This window comes from Macrotis lagotis, chromosome 4 (genome assembly GCF_037893015.1).
Source record: "Macrotis lagotis isolate mMagLag1 chromosome 4, bilby.v1.9.chrom.fasta, whole genome shotgun sequence".
Lineage (NCBI taxonomy): Eukaryota > Metazoa > Chordata > Mammalia > Peramelemorphia > Peramelidae > Macrotis > Macrotis lagotis.
The window spans coordinates 182075936-182090358 of NC_133661.1; the positions used below are offsets into that span (position 1 = coordinate 182075936).

Below are 14423 nucleotides of genomic sequence, written 5' to 3' on the forward strand. Positions count from 1 at the left end.
TCTTCTTTTCTTTTATCTTTTTTTGTTTTATTCCTGGTCTTCTTTTCTAACATGACAGGTTCATTTATTCTAGTCTCTTCCTAATTCAGTGAGACTTGAGGTCCTTGAGTTAGCTTTTGACCAAAATTATCTTTTCTCTCCTCATCTAGATAACAGATTTCTCCTTTTGAAGATAAGGTTCAGGTCTTCTTTATTCAACTTCTCTTCTTTCTATCCCCAGGCTCGAATCGAGGAGCTGGAGGAAGAGTTGGAAGCAGAAAGGACAGCCCGGGCCAAGGTGGAGAAACTTCGCTCTGACTTGTCTAGGGAACTGGAGGAGATCAGTGAGAGGCTGGAAGAGGCTGGTGGGGCCACTTCAGTCCAGATTGAGATGAACAAGAAGAGGGAGGCTGAGTTTCAGAAGATTCGGAGGGACCTGGAAGAAGCCACACTGCAGCATGAGGCCACGGCGGCTGCCCTGCGCAAGAAGCATGCGGACAGTGTGGCTGAGCTGGGAGAACAGATTGATAACCTGCAGAGGGTCAAGCAGAAGCTGGAGAAGGAGAAGAGCGAGTTTAAACTGGAGCTGGATGATGTCACCTCCAACATGGAGCAGATCATCAAGGCTAAGGTGAAGAGGAGGAAAAGAGAGTCCAAGTGTGAGGGAAGGAGAGAGAGAGAGAGAGAGAGAGAGAGAGAGAGAGAGAGAGAGAGAGAGAGAGAGAAGGAAAGAGGGAGAGAGAGGGGCTGTATGTGGCTTGGTTTCTTTTCCTCATCTTCTCTGATTGTTTTCTTCTCTTGTCCCCTGTTTTCTTTTGTCTCTCTCTTCAACAATCCAACAAACATCCATGATGCTCAGAGAACTGTAGCTAGTTGCCAGGGATCAAAGATTAAAAAAAAAATATCTCCCTACACTCAAGAAGCTTATGATCATACAAAAGTGATAGGGTGATTAAAGTCATTGAGGGAATGCTGTGCCTCTTCCAGCTGTATTTGGTACTCATTTGCCTAGTCTGAATATATATACTAGAAAATAGAATGTGATCTAGACAAAATATTGAAAAGAAAATTCGTTGAGAGATTGCCTTGTTTGTTCCTCATTAACTTTTAGCATCAGTCTTCTAATATAGGAATTAGACTAAATGATCCCCAAGACCCTTTCCTTGGTATCATGGAGTGGTGTCATAAAAAAGTACTCATTTGAGAGTCAGAGTTGGACTTCATTTGTAGTTTTACTATCTATGTGACCTTAAGCAAATTATCTACCTTCTCAGTTCTTTAATTTGTTCGTCTGCAAAATTCCAGTTGGATCACTTCTAAAAGTCCTTTTAGTCTCCTTCCTTCATCTCTCTCTTTCTCTCTGCTCACTTTTTACCATACATGCTTTTCTTTTTTCCCTCCTTGATACTACCTATCCTTCTCCTCAGGTATTTCATCCTTTTTCCTCTGTAAATATCTCACTTAACCTCTCCTACCATTCCTTTCTCTTTCTCTATCCAACTATTTATAGAATACATTCATTTCCATTTCCCTTTCTTCCTCTGGAACAACTCAGCTAGTAGAATAACCATAAAGTTTGATACTATAAGAGCATCCTTATGGTGGTGGTTTGATTCCAGTTCAAAAGAGGTGCTAACATTTTTCTTCCCAGTAGAATGGGAGCCCTTAGCAGGGACAATTTTATTTTTGTTTTTTGACTTTGTAACTTCAGCGCCTAGATCAGTATCTTGTCCATTTTCTTTGAGACTCTAATCAATTTTAGGGTTTCCCTCTACCAAAGCAGATTGTCAGCTGTTCTGCAATTTACAGAGTTGTCCAAGTTTAAATGGTTTGCCCTGGTTTCCTCATACTGTATGGATAGAGTAGGACTTGCCCCCATCTTCCTAATTCCAAGGACTGTACTCTATCTACTCTGCCATGGATCTCCTTCTTTTGTGCCTACTAGATACTTAATAAATTGTTGATGAATTGAATTCAACTGAACTTATTTCTCCACTATTCTCTCATTTTAACCTATAACTCTTTCATTCTCTCTCTTCATTTGGGTCTATCTCTAGATTATTCTAATTGGCCCCCCCCAATCCATCTTTAACTCCTGTGACACATGTTCCCTGAGCCTTTCTTTCTCTCTATTACCCACAGACAAACCTGGAGAAAGTGTCTAGGACTCTGGAGGACCAGGCAAATGAGTACCGAATAAAGCTGGAAGAGGCACAACGTTCCCTCAATGACTTTACCACCCAGCGAGCCAAATTACAGACAGAGAATGGTAAGTGCCCTTCTCTTAGGTCCTTCTCTGCCACTCTTTTCAGATTATTTCCCACCACTCTCTGACTCTAACCCTCCCTCTGCTATGATTCTCAGCTAAGGTCTATTCCATTCTTCACATATAAAAATCTTCATTCCTTCTGCTCTAGGTGAGCTGACTCGTCAGCTGGAGGAGAAAGAAGCGTTAATCTCCCAGCTGACCAGAGGAAAGCTCTCCTATACCCAGCAAATGGAAGACCTTAAGAGACAATTGGAAGAAGAGGCCAAGGTAAGTCCAGGGTGGGGAAAAGGACTAGGAGACCTGCGCATGTCTGGTGTTGACCAAGAGTAAATGAACCTGGGAGTTTAGGGCAGACTTTTGGGGCTACAAGAACACATTAGTCACAAAAACAAAAACAAAAACTACACAACATGTACAAGGGGATCTTATAGTCTAGTTCTAGCCCTAGTAGCTTTTAGTTATGTGATCTTGGGCAAACTGAACTTCTCTCATCTCGGTTTCCACATCTATAATTATAATGTTTTATATATATGTAAGGCATTTTACAATTCATGAAGCACTTTTGTATACATTATTTCATTTGATCCTCAACAAAAGCCTGTCACACAGGTAATGAATTATACACATCTGATAGATGGGGAAACAAAGGCCAAGAGGAATGAAATGACTTACTCAAAGTTACACAGCCAATAAGTGGTAAAGCCAAAATTAGAAACCAAGTCCTCTTGATAGGAGATGACATATTAGCAAAAATACCTAACTTGGAGTTAAAAACCCTGGGTTGATTCCCTGCTCTGCTACTTATCAACTGAATGACCTTCACTAAATTTGTTTTTTGGAGGCAGTCAGGATGAAGTGACTTGCCCAGGGCCACACAGCTAATAAATGTCTCAGTACAGATTTGAACTCAGGTCCTTCTGACTCCAGGACCAATGCTCTCTCTACTGCACACCCTAGCTGCCCCACAGTTGTATGACCTTGAATAAATCATATAACCTCTGTTTCCTCATATATAAAATGGAATTAGAATAAATTATTTCCAAGGTCTCTGCCAGTTCTAAAATTCTCCGATTCTCTGAGTTTCAGGATCAGAGTAGAGTTTACAAATTGGAACAGAGAATTAATGCTTTCCTCCCCTCTAGAGAAGTTAATCAAGATCTTCCCATCTCTCCCTTCCTCTGCTTTTCCATAGGCAAAGAATGCCCTGGCACATGCTCTTCAGTCAGCCCGTCATGACTGTGACCTCCTAAGGGAGCAGTATGAGGAGGAGACTGAGGCCAAGGCTGAGTTGCAGCGTGTCCTGTCCAAGGCCAATTCAGAGGTGGCACAATGGCGGACCAAGTATGAGACGGACGCCATCCAGAGGACTGAAGAGCTGGAGGAGGCCAAGTGAGTCCTTAGGACCTCTCCTAACTCTACCACTCTGGCACAAAATTCCATTCAGCTCTAGAGCACAGGGTTCTGAGCAAATGAGACTGCAGTGAGTGATATGGATGAGGAAGAAGAAAAACTATAGATTGGTGATTCTGGAAAGATAGACAGGAGGTCAGGTCTGGGAAGTCTCAGCCCTGATATGTCAATTATAACCCTACTGTGGTCCACAAATTAAATCCTTCCCAGTTCTCCAAGTGAATTCATCTGCCAGCTCACAAAGCAGAGACAAGGCATCCGAACTTATAGCAGTGGGGAGAGTGTCTGACTAGGAAGAAGGGTTACAAGATAGGAAGTGATGACAGGATGAAGGGGAAGAGGAAGTTAAGGAGAAATAATAATGAAATCCTCAAAAGGAGGGAAAGAGAGGCTTTCTAGAATCAAGAATGATCAGGTAATGAATGGCTAGAGAGAGAATCTAGCTCCAACTATCTGCCCCTCCCCCCTTGACTGGAACTAGCTCACTTCCTGTGACAGGCGAGCTTTTGGCCCGGGTTATGCCTAATGCATGTGTATAAGACGAGCAAAAAGCTTGTTGGTCGGAGGACCCATCATCGGCCTGGGTAAGTACTCTCGGGGAGGGGCTGGAATCAAGGTAGCTCCAGTCCTAGAATCAGTTCTAGACATTTGAACCTTCTAGAATGAGATTCTCAGTGACTTTGGTTCTCCAATACTAGTTTTCCATTTCTCTGCTGTGTATTCTAGGTTATTGTAGAAAAATGGCTTATTTTCTTAGATGGTCTTGTAACCCTAATAGCTTTCCCAAGAGCTCACAATGATCCTTCATAGATTTATTACCACTCTTTTTCCCATTGCTTCCCTCAGGAAGAAATTGGCCCAGAGACTACAGGATGCAGAGGAGGCTGTGGAGGCTGTGAATGCTAAGTGCTCCTCTCTGGAAAAGACCAAGCACCGACTTCAGAATGAAATCGAGGACCTGATGGTGGATGTGGAGCGGTCCAATGCTGCTGCTGCTGCTCTGGACAAGAAACAGAGGAACTTTGACAAGGTGAGGATGGATGAAGAGGATCAAAAGACTGATCCAATCACAGCTTTAGCATTTAAAGGGATGACATAGGACATTTATGACAGTGCCTTCATTTTACAGAGGAAATGAATTTACCAGGATCACCAGTAAACACAGGGCTCAATTCCAGATGCTATGACTCCAAATCTAATCCTTTTTACAGTTAAAGATGGAAAGAAAGACAAGAGGAATAGAATCTTCACAATGGGGTTCAATCAAGAGATAAGTGAACAGAAGGAAAGAAGGAAGAGAAATCTATATTAGAGTAAAAAGGGCCAAAAAAATCATAAAAAAGCTGGAGTGATGCCCAGAGGGAAGAGCCCAGGCATAGAGAAGGAGGGGGAGAGAGAGAGAGAGAGAGAGAGAGAGAGAGAGAGAGAGAGAGAGAGAGAGAGAGAGAGAATTGAGGAGAGGAAACCAAGGGAATAGGGAGATGCATAGCTAGGAGTGTCAAGAAGATGAGGGCAAAGAAGGAAAGGATGTAGAAGAAATGGCGCAGGAAATGAGGCCATAGGAATAGGACTGAGGGAAGTGGAACCTGAAGACTTTGTTGAGTGTGCTAGTCCCCAACCTTTGTCCTTAACAAGATTCAGAGAAACTTGGACAAGGTATGGAAAAAAAAAAGTGGGGGGAAAAAGAACTAAGAAAGAAAGACAAGGAGAAAGATTCAAGAAAGAGAGAATCTAAGTAGAGAGATGGAGGAGAGGAAGAAAGTAAAAAGCCCAAGAAGGAGAAGGAATGTGGTATAATAACACTGTGAAAAAAAAAGAAAGATTTTATTAGAGGAGTAAATGAAAGGGAGTAATTTGCAATAAAAGGAACAGGAAAAACTCTCCTGGGGATGGAGACAGTGCAGTGGATAGAAATGCAAGCCAAGGACCCTTTCCCCCAAGATAGCGCCAAAGGCCAAGAAGGAGGCCATTGCCCCCCCCAAGACAGAAGCCAAGGCCAAGGCCTTGAAGGCCAAGAAGGTGGTGTTGAAGGCCATCCACAGCCACAAGAAGAAGAAGATCCGAACCTCACCCACCTTCTGGAGACCCAAGATGCTGAGGCTTCAAAGGCAGCCAAAATACCCTCGGAAAAGTGCCCCTCGGAGAAACAAGCTTGATCACTATGCCATCATTAAGTTCCCCCTGACCACAGAATCTGCTATGAAAAAGACTGAGGATAACAACACCCTGGTCTTCATTATGGACATCAAGGCCAACAAACACCAAATCAAGCAGGCCGTAAAGAAGCTGTATGACATTGATGTGGCCAAGGTCAACACACTGATCCGGCCTGATGGAGAGAAGAAGGCCTATGTCTGGCTTGCCCCAGACTATGATGCTTTAGATGTTGCCAATAAGATTGGAATCATCTAAACTGGCCAGCTGCCCTGCTTCTTCACCCACAATAAAAAGTTTTCCAGGAAAAAAAAAAAAAGAAATGCAAGCCAAGGTCATGAAGTCTCTAGCCCAGAACCCTTGGAGTGGAGTTAATAGAACAGCAGAGACCCAACAATAAGATCTGTTCCTCCCCCACCCCATTTTTTTGCCTAGATCCTTGCTGAGTGGAAGCAGAAATATGAGGAGTCTCAATCAGAGCTAGAATCATCTCAGAAGGAGGCTCGTTCCCTCAGCACTGAACTCTTTAAGCTAAAGAATGCCTATGAGGAATCCTTGGAGCATCTGGAGACCTTTAAGAGGGAAAACAAGAATCTCCAAGGTGAGTCCTCCAAGGGAGGGATATGTGTAAAGGAAGGAAGAAGCAGCAGCTTAGGAAAGTGTTGAGGAAGGGCAGTGGTATGATAGGGAGACCACAGTCCATGAGGCTTTTCCATCTCTATCTTGCTCAGAGGAAATCTCAGACCTGACAGAGCAACTGGGAGAAGGGGGAAAGAATGTTCATGAGCTGGAGAAGATCCGAAAGCAGCTGGAAGTTGAGAAATTGGAGCTTCAGTCAGCTCTAGAGGAAGCAGAGGTAAGAGAGAGTCTCATTTCTTCTTCTTCTTTCTATCTTTTCTTCCTATGTCTACTAAAACCCCACCACCATCCCCAAGAATGAATGGAAACCATTTCAATCTAACTGCTCAATGCATTTATTAAAGTCTATCTCCTCTTTTGGCTCCAACCTGGTATTGCTCTCTCCCTTCCTCTTAAATTCTACAACCTTATCCTCTAAGAAAAGTTTCCCCCATGTCTCACCTTCTTCCAAGGATGCTCCAGGACAGCTAGGTTGAGATGTCATATTCTATATGGTTACCTCTAAGGAAATCATGATAGAGGCTTCACTAAGGAAAACAGATGATGATTTCAAAAATATTCTATCAGAGGCAATGAAAAACAACTCATTTCAATGGATAGTTACAATTTAATTTACAGTCATATCCTCATTTGACAGTCATAACATCCCCTGTGAAGTAGATCAGGCTGATTTTTTTTTAATTTTTATTTTACAGATGAAATAACTGAGGTCTAGAAAGTCAGTGGTAGAAATGTTACTAGAATTCAGGGCTCCTCTCCTAGGCTACCTTCTACTACATCACTTTTTCTAGGCAGTATATTTCTCTACTCTTGACAACATACTTCACATCTCCTTCCCTCTTTATATCTTTCTTGTAATGTTTCCATAAACCTGTCATTCCCTATGTGTACTATTGTTGTCTATCCCTCCCTCTTTTTGCATGCCCCTTAAACATTAAAAGTAGCTTTCAGCTCCTTTCTCCTCTTCATCCTTCCAGGCTTCCTTGGAACATGAGGAGGGAAAGATCCTCCGGGCACAGCTGGAGTTCAACCAGATCAAGGCAGAGATTGAACGGAAGTTATCAGAGAAGGATGAGGAGATGGAGCAGGCCAAACGTAACCACCTCCGGGTGGTGGACTCTCTGCAGACATCTCTGGATGCTGAGACCCGCAGTCGGAATGAGGCCCTTCGGGTGAAGAAGAAGATGGAGGGAGACCTCAATGAGATGGAGATCCAACTCAGTCAGGCTAACAGGGTGTCCTCTGAGGCCCAGAAGCACTTAAAGATAGCCCAGGCTCATTTAAAGGTACCGGAATGAAGATCTTAAAAGAAAGTGAAACTGAGGCCTCTGGACAAGTGAGAAATGATAATAACTGGTATTTATTTAGTGCTTTAAGGTTTACAAAGCACTTTAAGTGTATTATCTCACTTGATCATCACAATAATACAGAGGAGGAAACTTGAGACCAAGAGGTTACATAATTTATGGATGCCTCACAGCTAGTAATTTGTAGAGGCTTCAAACTAGGGTCTTCTTGAACCTTAAGACCAACATTACTTCCATTTTACCATCTGCCTGCATTTGTTATCAACAAAGTATGGCAGCAGAAAGTGGAAGATGGCAGAAGGGAAGAGAGAAATAAAGACAAATAAGATTAACATAGGTGAATGGATACTATCTACTCAAATTGGATCAGGACAATGTCAGTAGAGACTTAAGAGAAAATAGAGAACACTATGAAAGAGTTGGATTGGATAATGGCTCAGTTCTCTACTGGCTCTAACATTTGATGATTCTGAGTATATCCCAGTTCTCTTCTTTAGGCTGCCTATCTAACCTTCAAGCCACTGATAAATGAGGGAATGTGGATCAACCAGGCTGCATTATAGAATCAATTCAACCAAGATGTGAGTGTATGGCAGGAGGACTAGGAGGAAAGAAAGGGGCAAGATCATAGATTTAGATTTGGAAGAAAATTTAGAAATCATTTAGAATTTTTTAAACATTAATAAGCATTTCTTTTCTCTTCCTCACACTCCCTCCCCCATGGGGGAAGGGGCAAAGTTCTTGAAACAAATATACATAATCAAGCAAAATTAATATGCACAAATGTATGAATATCTTAGAGATAATTTAAGGCAAATACCTCATTTCACAAATATTAAACTGAGGCCTAAAGAGGCCAAGAATTGTATATATGGTCACAGAAGTAGTAGGTAAAAGATCCAGGATCTCTGCCTCTAAATCCTACATTCTTTCCACTGATTCATGATTCCCATCTCCTCAGGAAATATTTTTCATCCTCAAACCCCCATCCCTCTAGAAGTAGGAAGAAAGTGATGGGAATGATCAGTGGCATAGAGAAGGTTTGAGATAGTCTACTCTGTTGTTGTTCATCCTTCATTTTTCAGAGGACGGATGACATCACAGGTAATGTCTTGACTCATGTGTGATTTGGGATTTAAGGGCTCTCTCCTTTATAGGACACCCAAATACAGCTGGATGACTCCATCCGGGCCAATGATGACCTGAAAGAGAACATTGCAATTGTGGATCGAAGAAACACCCTACTGCAGGCAGAGCTGGAGGAACTTCGGGAAGTAGTGGAGCAGACAGAGAGAGCCCGGAAGCTGGCAGAGCAGGAGCTAATTGAGACCAGTGAACGGGTACAACTGCTCCACTCCCAGGTGAGAGGCTCACTATGCAGGTCAAATCCTGCTGGATGTCTGCACCCAGAACTCCCACAGCTCGGAAAGTTTAAATGTTATTCCACCTCCTACCAAGCCAAGGACTGGAAAAACATTGTGGTGCTGCTCCTTCTAGGGAAAGCACCTACTTTAGTGATATGATCTAGGATAGTTTTTTCAACCCAGTTTTTATGATATCATTATCTAAAAATAATAACACATTTGTATGGTTCTTTGTGGTTTGTGAAGTACTTCTTTCACAACGACCTTGTGAAAAAGGTAGAATCAGACTCAATTTCCTCCTTTTATAGATGGGGAAAGTCAGTCAGAGAAATTAAATAGACCAACCTAAGTCACAATTAAGAAAGATCAGAGATGAAGCTAGGTGGCTCAATGGATAGAGCACTGGCCCTGGAGTCAGGAGAAATTGAGTTCAAATTTTTTTCAAATATTTAATAATTACCTAGAGCTAAGATTTGAGCAAGGCTATCTCACAAAGCATTGTCATGCAGAGCCACATATTTCAATCTTCTTGGTAAGAATTCAACACCTTTTCAGTCTTTCCTAATGCCCTCGCTGATTTCGATTAACCAGAACTGCTATTATGTTTTTATTCACATGGAACCTAACTTAAGGGAAAAATACTTCTCACACAACCCAATGACCACAATCAACCTGTCATTAAGCATTTGTTATTTACCATATGAAAGGAGTTAAACTATGGGAAAGATGCTTTTTACAATGGAACAGTTCACTCCACCAATCCCAGAGGATCATAGATTTAGAATGGATTTTGAATGCTATTAAATTCAATATTCTCATTTTATATATGAGGAAATTGAGATGTCTCCATAGCTCTGTATCTCTGAAGTTGAGAGAGTTGCCCAGGGTTACACAACTAGTAAGAATTTGAGGGGAGATTTGAATCTAGTTTTCTTGACCCCAATTTCAGTATTCCATCCACTAATCTGTTGAGTCCCTTTCTAGACTCCCTCAGTCTTCCCCAGGCCAGCATTGAAGAGGTGGGAGACAAGGGAGACAAGGAAGACAAGTTCTCCCTTTATACATCAAGGTCTTCAAGGTCTCCATTTATTTGCCAAATAGTGCTTAAATATCCTTCCCATCTCCAAGCCACTCCCACTCCCGTGGCACTTAGTAAAACAAGGCTCTGGTGCTCAAGGACACCAGGTGATGAAGGTTCACAGTACTCCCACACACAACAGTCCCTAACACTAATCCATGTTAGTTCTCTCCCCATAAGGATGATCTGATTTCCCTGAATGCATTTCCCCAATAATGAGGTTCCCTGCTAATCGGAGATGCCTGCCAAGTGCTTGTGCTGCAAGTCTCTCCTAGACCTGAATGTGACCTGGGATTCACTCATACCCTAGATATCACAATTAGGGGAGAAGATTGTTAAGAGAAGTAAAGTTTAGAAAGATTCATAAACTTTCCAGGATATGAACTGTACCCTGATCACTTGACTTGACTGGGCTAAGCACAGAAGACCCTAGCGAAGGAGACCAAGAGGGAGCAGTTGAGCTACTGGTCAATGGTGTCATCATTCTGGGTCAATACCTAAGTTGAATTCACCTATGATTTGACAGTAACTCTGATTAAGACAGTTATCTTAGAGTCCTAGAGAGACAATAGGATATAGTGGAAAGAGTGCTGGACTTTGACCCAAGGGAATCTGACTTCCTATTCTCACTCTATCACTTACTATTGCTTTATGAAAATGGGAAAGCCATTCTGAATCTTATTCCCTCATCTATAAAAGAAGGATAATAGTGCTCACAATTTCTAACTTGAAGGTTTCTTGTTAGAAGAATACTTTTTAAACCTCAAAATGCTATTGTTATAAGGAGTTCACCAATCTAACAATCTGGAAAATAATACCTTTTAATCAATGGTTTGATCCCTTTCTAAATAATACTAAAGACCAGTCCTTCATTCTAGTACCAAAGTATCAGTCATTCATTTTTTCTGTAACTATAGCTCCAGACATTTTAATAGGGTTGTTTCCATGGAATAAAATTAGAGCATTTCCTTTTAAGCTTTTCTGTTCATTCCTAAATCTCTTTGACAATACCAACATGTTCATATCAAGACAAGAATACCAAGACAAGGCTCTCTTCTACTTAAGGTCTTTTTCCAGTGAAAACGGTGGTGCCAAATTCAAATGGATATATATATATAAAAGGATCCTTGAGGGCCATGTTTTGACTTGGAAAACCACATATTAACATTATCTGTGTTCTTATTGTATTTTTATTTACTTTGTTAAATATTTCCTAATTACATTTTTTTTTGCAAGGCAATGGGGGTTAAGTGGCTTACCCAAGGCCACACAGCTAGGTAATTATTAAGTGTCTGAGGCTGGATTTGGTACTCCTGACTCCAGAGCTGGTATACTCTATCTACTTCGCCACCTAGCCACCCTCCTAATTACATTTTAATATGTCTTGGGTGCACTCAGTAGTGTCAAGGATGGCATTTCTGTGTTAAACTACATTACCATGTTCAACAACTCTGTTCTAGTACACATTCAAATGTCCTCAAAAGACTTTCCACAGTAAAAAGGAAGAAAGGAACATATATAGAGAAAAAGAAATGGCCTGAAACCATGACTTCATCAGAAAGTCTTAAATCCTGTTCCTTATTTTTGCTGCCCTCTCTTCTAGAATACCAGCTTAATCAACCAGAAAAAGAAGATGGAATCAGACCTGACTCAACTTCAGTCAGAAGTGGAGGAGTCATTGCAGGAGTGCAGGAATGCTGAGGAAAAGGCCAAGAAAGCCATCACTGATGTGAGTTTACTAGCTTTGTTCTCTTGCCTCCTATATTTTCTACTGGTTCTCTGGTGAAGAGGCAAAAATGAAAGGATTAATCCCAAATTTCCATGACCCTAGTTTGAGTGACTTAGAAGGACTGAGGAGAACTGAATGCAGCTCAATCAAGAAATTATGGATAAAGGATTTCGTTGTTTAGAGAGCTATGACCTTTGATATCTTTGCCTACCTTTTATTGAACAGGCATCTTCTGTACCAGAGCCCCAAGAAGTAGTCATCCAACCTCTACTACAAGTCCTTGAGTCCTGAAAAAAAACACTATATCTCCAAAGTCAACCTATATTCCATTTTTAGACATATCTCTTCATTGTTGGGGAATTTCCCCTTAAAATAAGCTGAAATATGACTTTCTAAAAGTTTCATCCATTGTTCAGTTTTTCCCATGCAAAAGCAACTGCCAAATGACAGTTCTTTCCTCCAAAGGATCATGACCTCTCTAGCTTAATTCCAGGGTGAGACCAAATGTTTTGAAGAAGCAAAGAATAGAACATGAAATATTGGTCATCCTTAGGGGAGAGTCTTAGTCATTCATTTTGTTTTCCCCACATCCTAGGCAGCCATGATGGCTGAAGAGCTGAAGAAGGAGCAAGACACTAGTGCCCACCTGGAGAGGATGAAGAAGAACATGGAGCAGACCATCAAGGACCTGCAGCACCGACTGGATGAGGCAGAACAGATTGCCCTCAAGGGTGGCAAGAAGCAGTTGCAGAAGCTCGAGGCCCGAGTGCGGGAGCTGGAGAATGAGCTTGAGTCAGAGCAGAAAAGAAATGTTGAGTCGGTCAAGGGCATGAGGAAATGTGAGAGGCGTATCAAGGAGCTCACCTACCAGGTGAGAATACATAGGGAGTTCTAATTTTCAAGATGGCAACTGCAGAATCTCATCAGAGCGTCTCATTGTAGGACACAGAGTGTTCATTCAGTTAGAGTCACATCCAAATCACTGTGTTCTAGAAGACTGAAACTAGAATGAGTCTTCCAGGAATGTAATGTAACTCCACTATCTCTAGAATCTGCTACTTCATAAAGAAACTTAATATATAACAGATAGACAGACAGATAGAGAGAGAGAGAGAGAGAGAGAGAGAGAGAGAGAGAGAGAGAGAGAGATGGGTAGATATAGGATTTATTAAGTGCTTACTATATCCCAGTCATTGAACTAAACTCTAAGAATGCAAACAAAAGCAAGCAATATAATCCCTGCTCTAAAGGAGTTTACATTCCCATGTAGGAAGACAAACACTTAAAAAGAAAATAAGGAGCTAGAAACCTGGAGGACATGAAACATCCTAGAAGAGTGGTGGAAACCCAGACCTGAGAAAGATAAGGCCAAAGTTGACTTCTCAAAGCCCCAGGTGGCTCCAGTGTAGAATTCCTTTCCCATGTGGGGAGGAAGAAGAGTTGATAACCAGTTTGGAGATGATGGTACAAGTGGTCAAATACAGAGTACATGACTGGAAATATTCTAGAAGTATTTTAAAGCCTAGAACTCCACAAATATTCTACTAGTAAAGGAGAAGTAAATAAATTTCCCCTTCCTAGACCTATTTTCCTGAGAATCCTATTAATTAGCATTGCCCCAAGTTTTTGTATGATTCTCATTGTTACCATGAATGCCTTAGTGTCACATCAGGCTGAGTAGTAACACATCCCACTTTACACTTGCTTTTCAGGGAAGAAGGGAGAGGCATTGCCTGACTGAACTATAATAATTCAATAAAAGTCAGAAGTTACAGAAAATTCTGAGACAACCCAAAAAGTTACTAGGTCAGAGGAAAGAAAGGACTTAGAAAAACAAGATCTAGACTTTCTCTGGACCTTTTTCAGTGACATTCAAAGTTTCTCATATTTATCTTACTTTATCTCATCTCACTTCTCAAAGTCCATTATCCCACTTGGCAAATGAGAAAGCACAGAAAAGAAATGATACATAAGCACATCAGAGATAATACTGATAAACCTAGATCTCCAAAATCTCAGCTCAATGAACCTTCTCAGATTATGCTATGAAGAGTCCATAGACTAATGAGATGGGAGGGAGAAAACAAAAAAGAAAAATAAGAGGGAGAAAAACAGTTTGAGATTCTTCTGAGCTAGTAAAAAAAGTAAAATACATTGGGGTAATGTTCAACAGGGTTCTTAGTGGTTATAGAGGACAGAGATCCTCTATCTAGAAAAAAGGAGATGCCTGGAAATAATATTACCTTCATTAGATTCTAGATCAAGAGTTTTTAACCCAGGGTCCCTAGACCTCCAAAGTGTCCATGGACAGATTTGCAAAGGGAAGAGGCATATGAATTTTTTAAATTAATTTTTATTAAAGATATTATTTGAGTTTTACAATTTCCCCCCCAATCTTACTTCCCTCCCCCCCACCCACCCTCCACGGAAAGCAATCTGTCAGTATTTACTTTGTTTCCATGTTGTACCTTGATCCAAATTGGGTGTGATGAGA

General features: G+C 41.3%; 1 protein-coding gene and 1 pseudogene across 2 annotated transcripts in view; both read left to right on the top strand.

The window, feature by feature from the left end:
• The window catches only part of MYH6 (myosin heavy chain 6), a 47361-nt gene that overhangs the window by 27929 nt on the left and 5009 nt on the right, over positions 1 to 14423 (top strand). For both annotated transcript variants that reach the window (XM_074234840.1, XM_074234841.1), the window contains exons 26-36: positions 221 to 610; positions 2122 to 2248; positions 2397 to 2515; positions 3441 to 3637; positions 4505 to 4688; positions 6248 to 6413; positions 6544 to 6668; positions 7429 to 7737; positions 8916 to 9119; positions 11804 to 11929; positions 12525 to 12800. In XM_074234840.1, the coding sequence (XP_074090941.1) occupies positions 221 to 610; positions 2122 to 2248; positions 2397 to 2515; positions 3441 to 3637; positions 4505 to 4688; positions 6248 to 6413; positions 6544 to 6668; positions 7429 to 7737; positions 8916 to 9119; positions 11804 to 11929; positions 12525 to 12800 (2223 nt within the window). The remainder of the gene's footprint in view (positions 1 to 220; positions 611 to 2121; positions 2249 to 2396; positions 2516 to 3440; positions 3638 to 4504; positions 4689 to 6247; positions 6414 to 6543; positions 6669 to 7428; positions 7738 to 8915; positions 9120 to 11803; positions 11930 to 12524; positions 12801 to 14423) is intronic.
• LOC141521877 (large ribosomal subunit protein uL23-like) lies at positions 4695 to 6234 on the top strand (annotated as a pseudogene).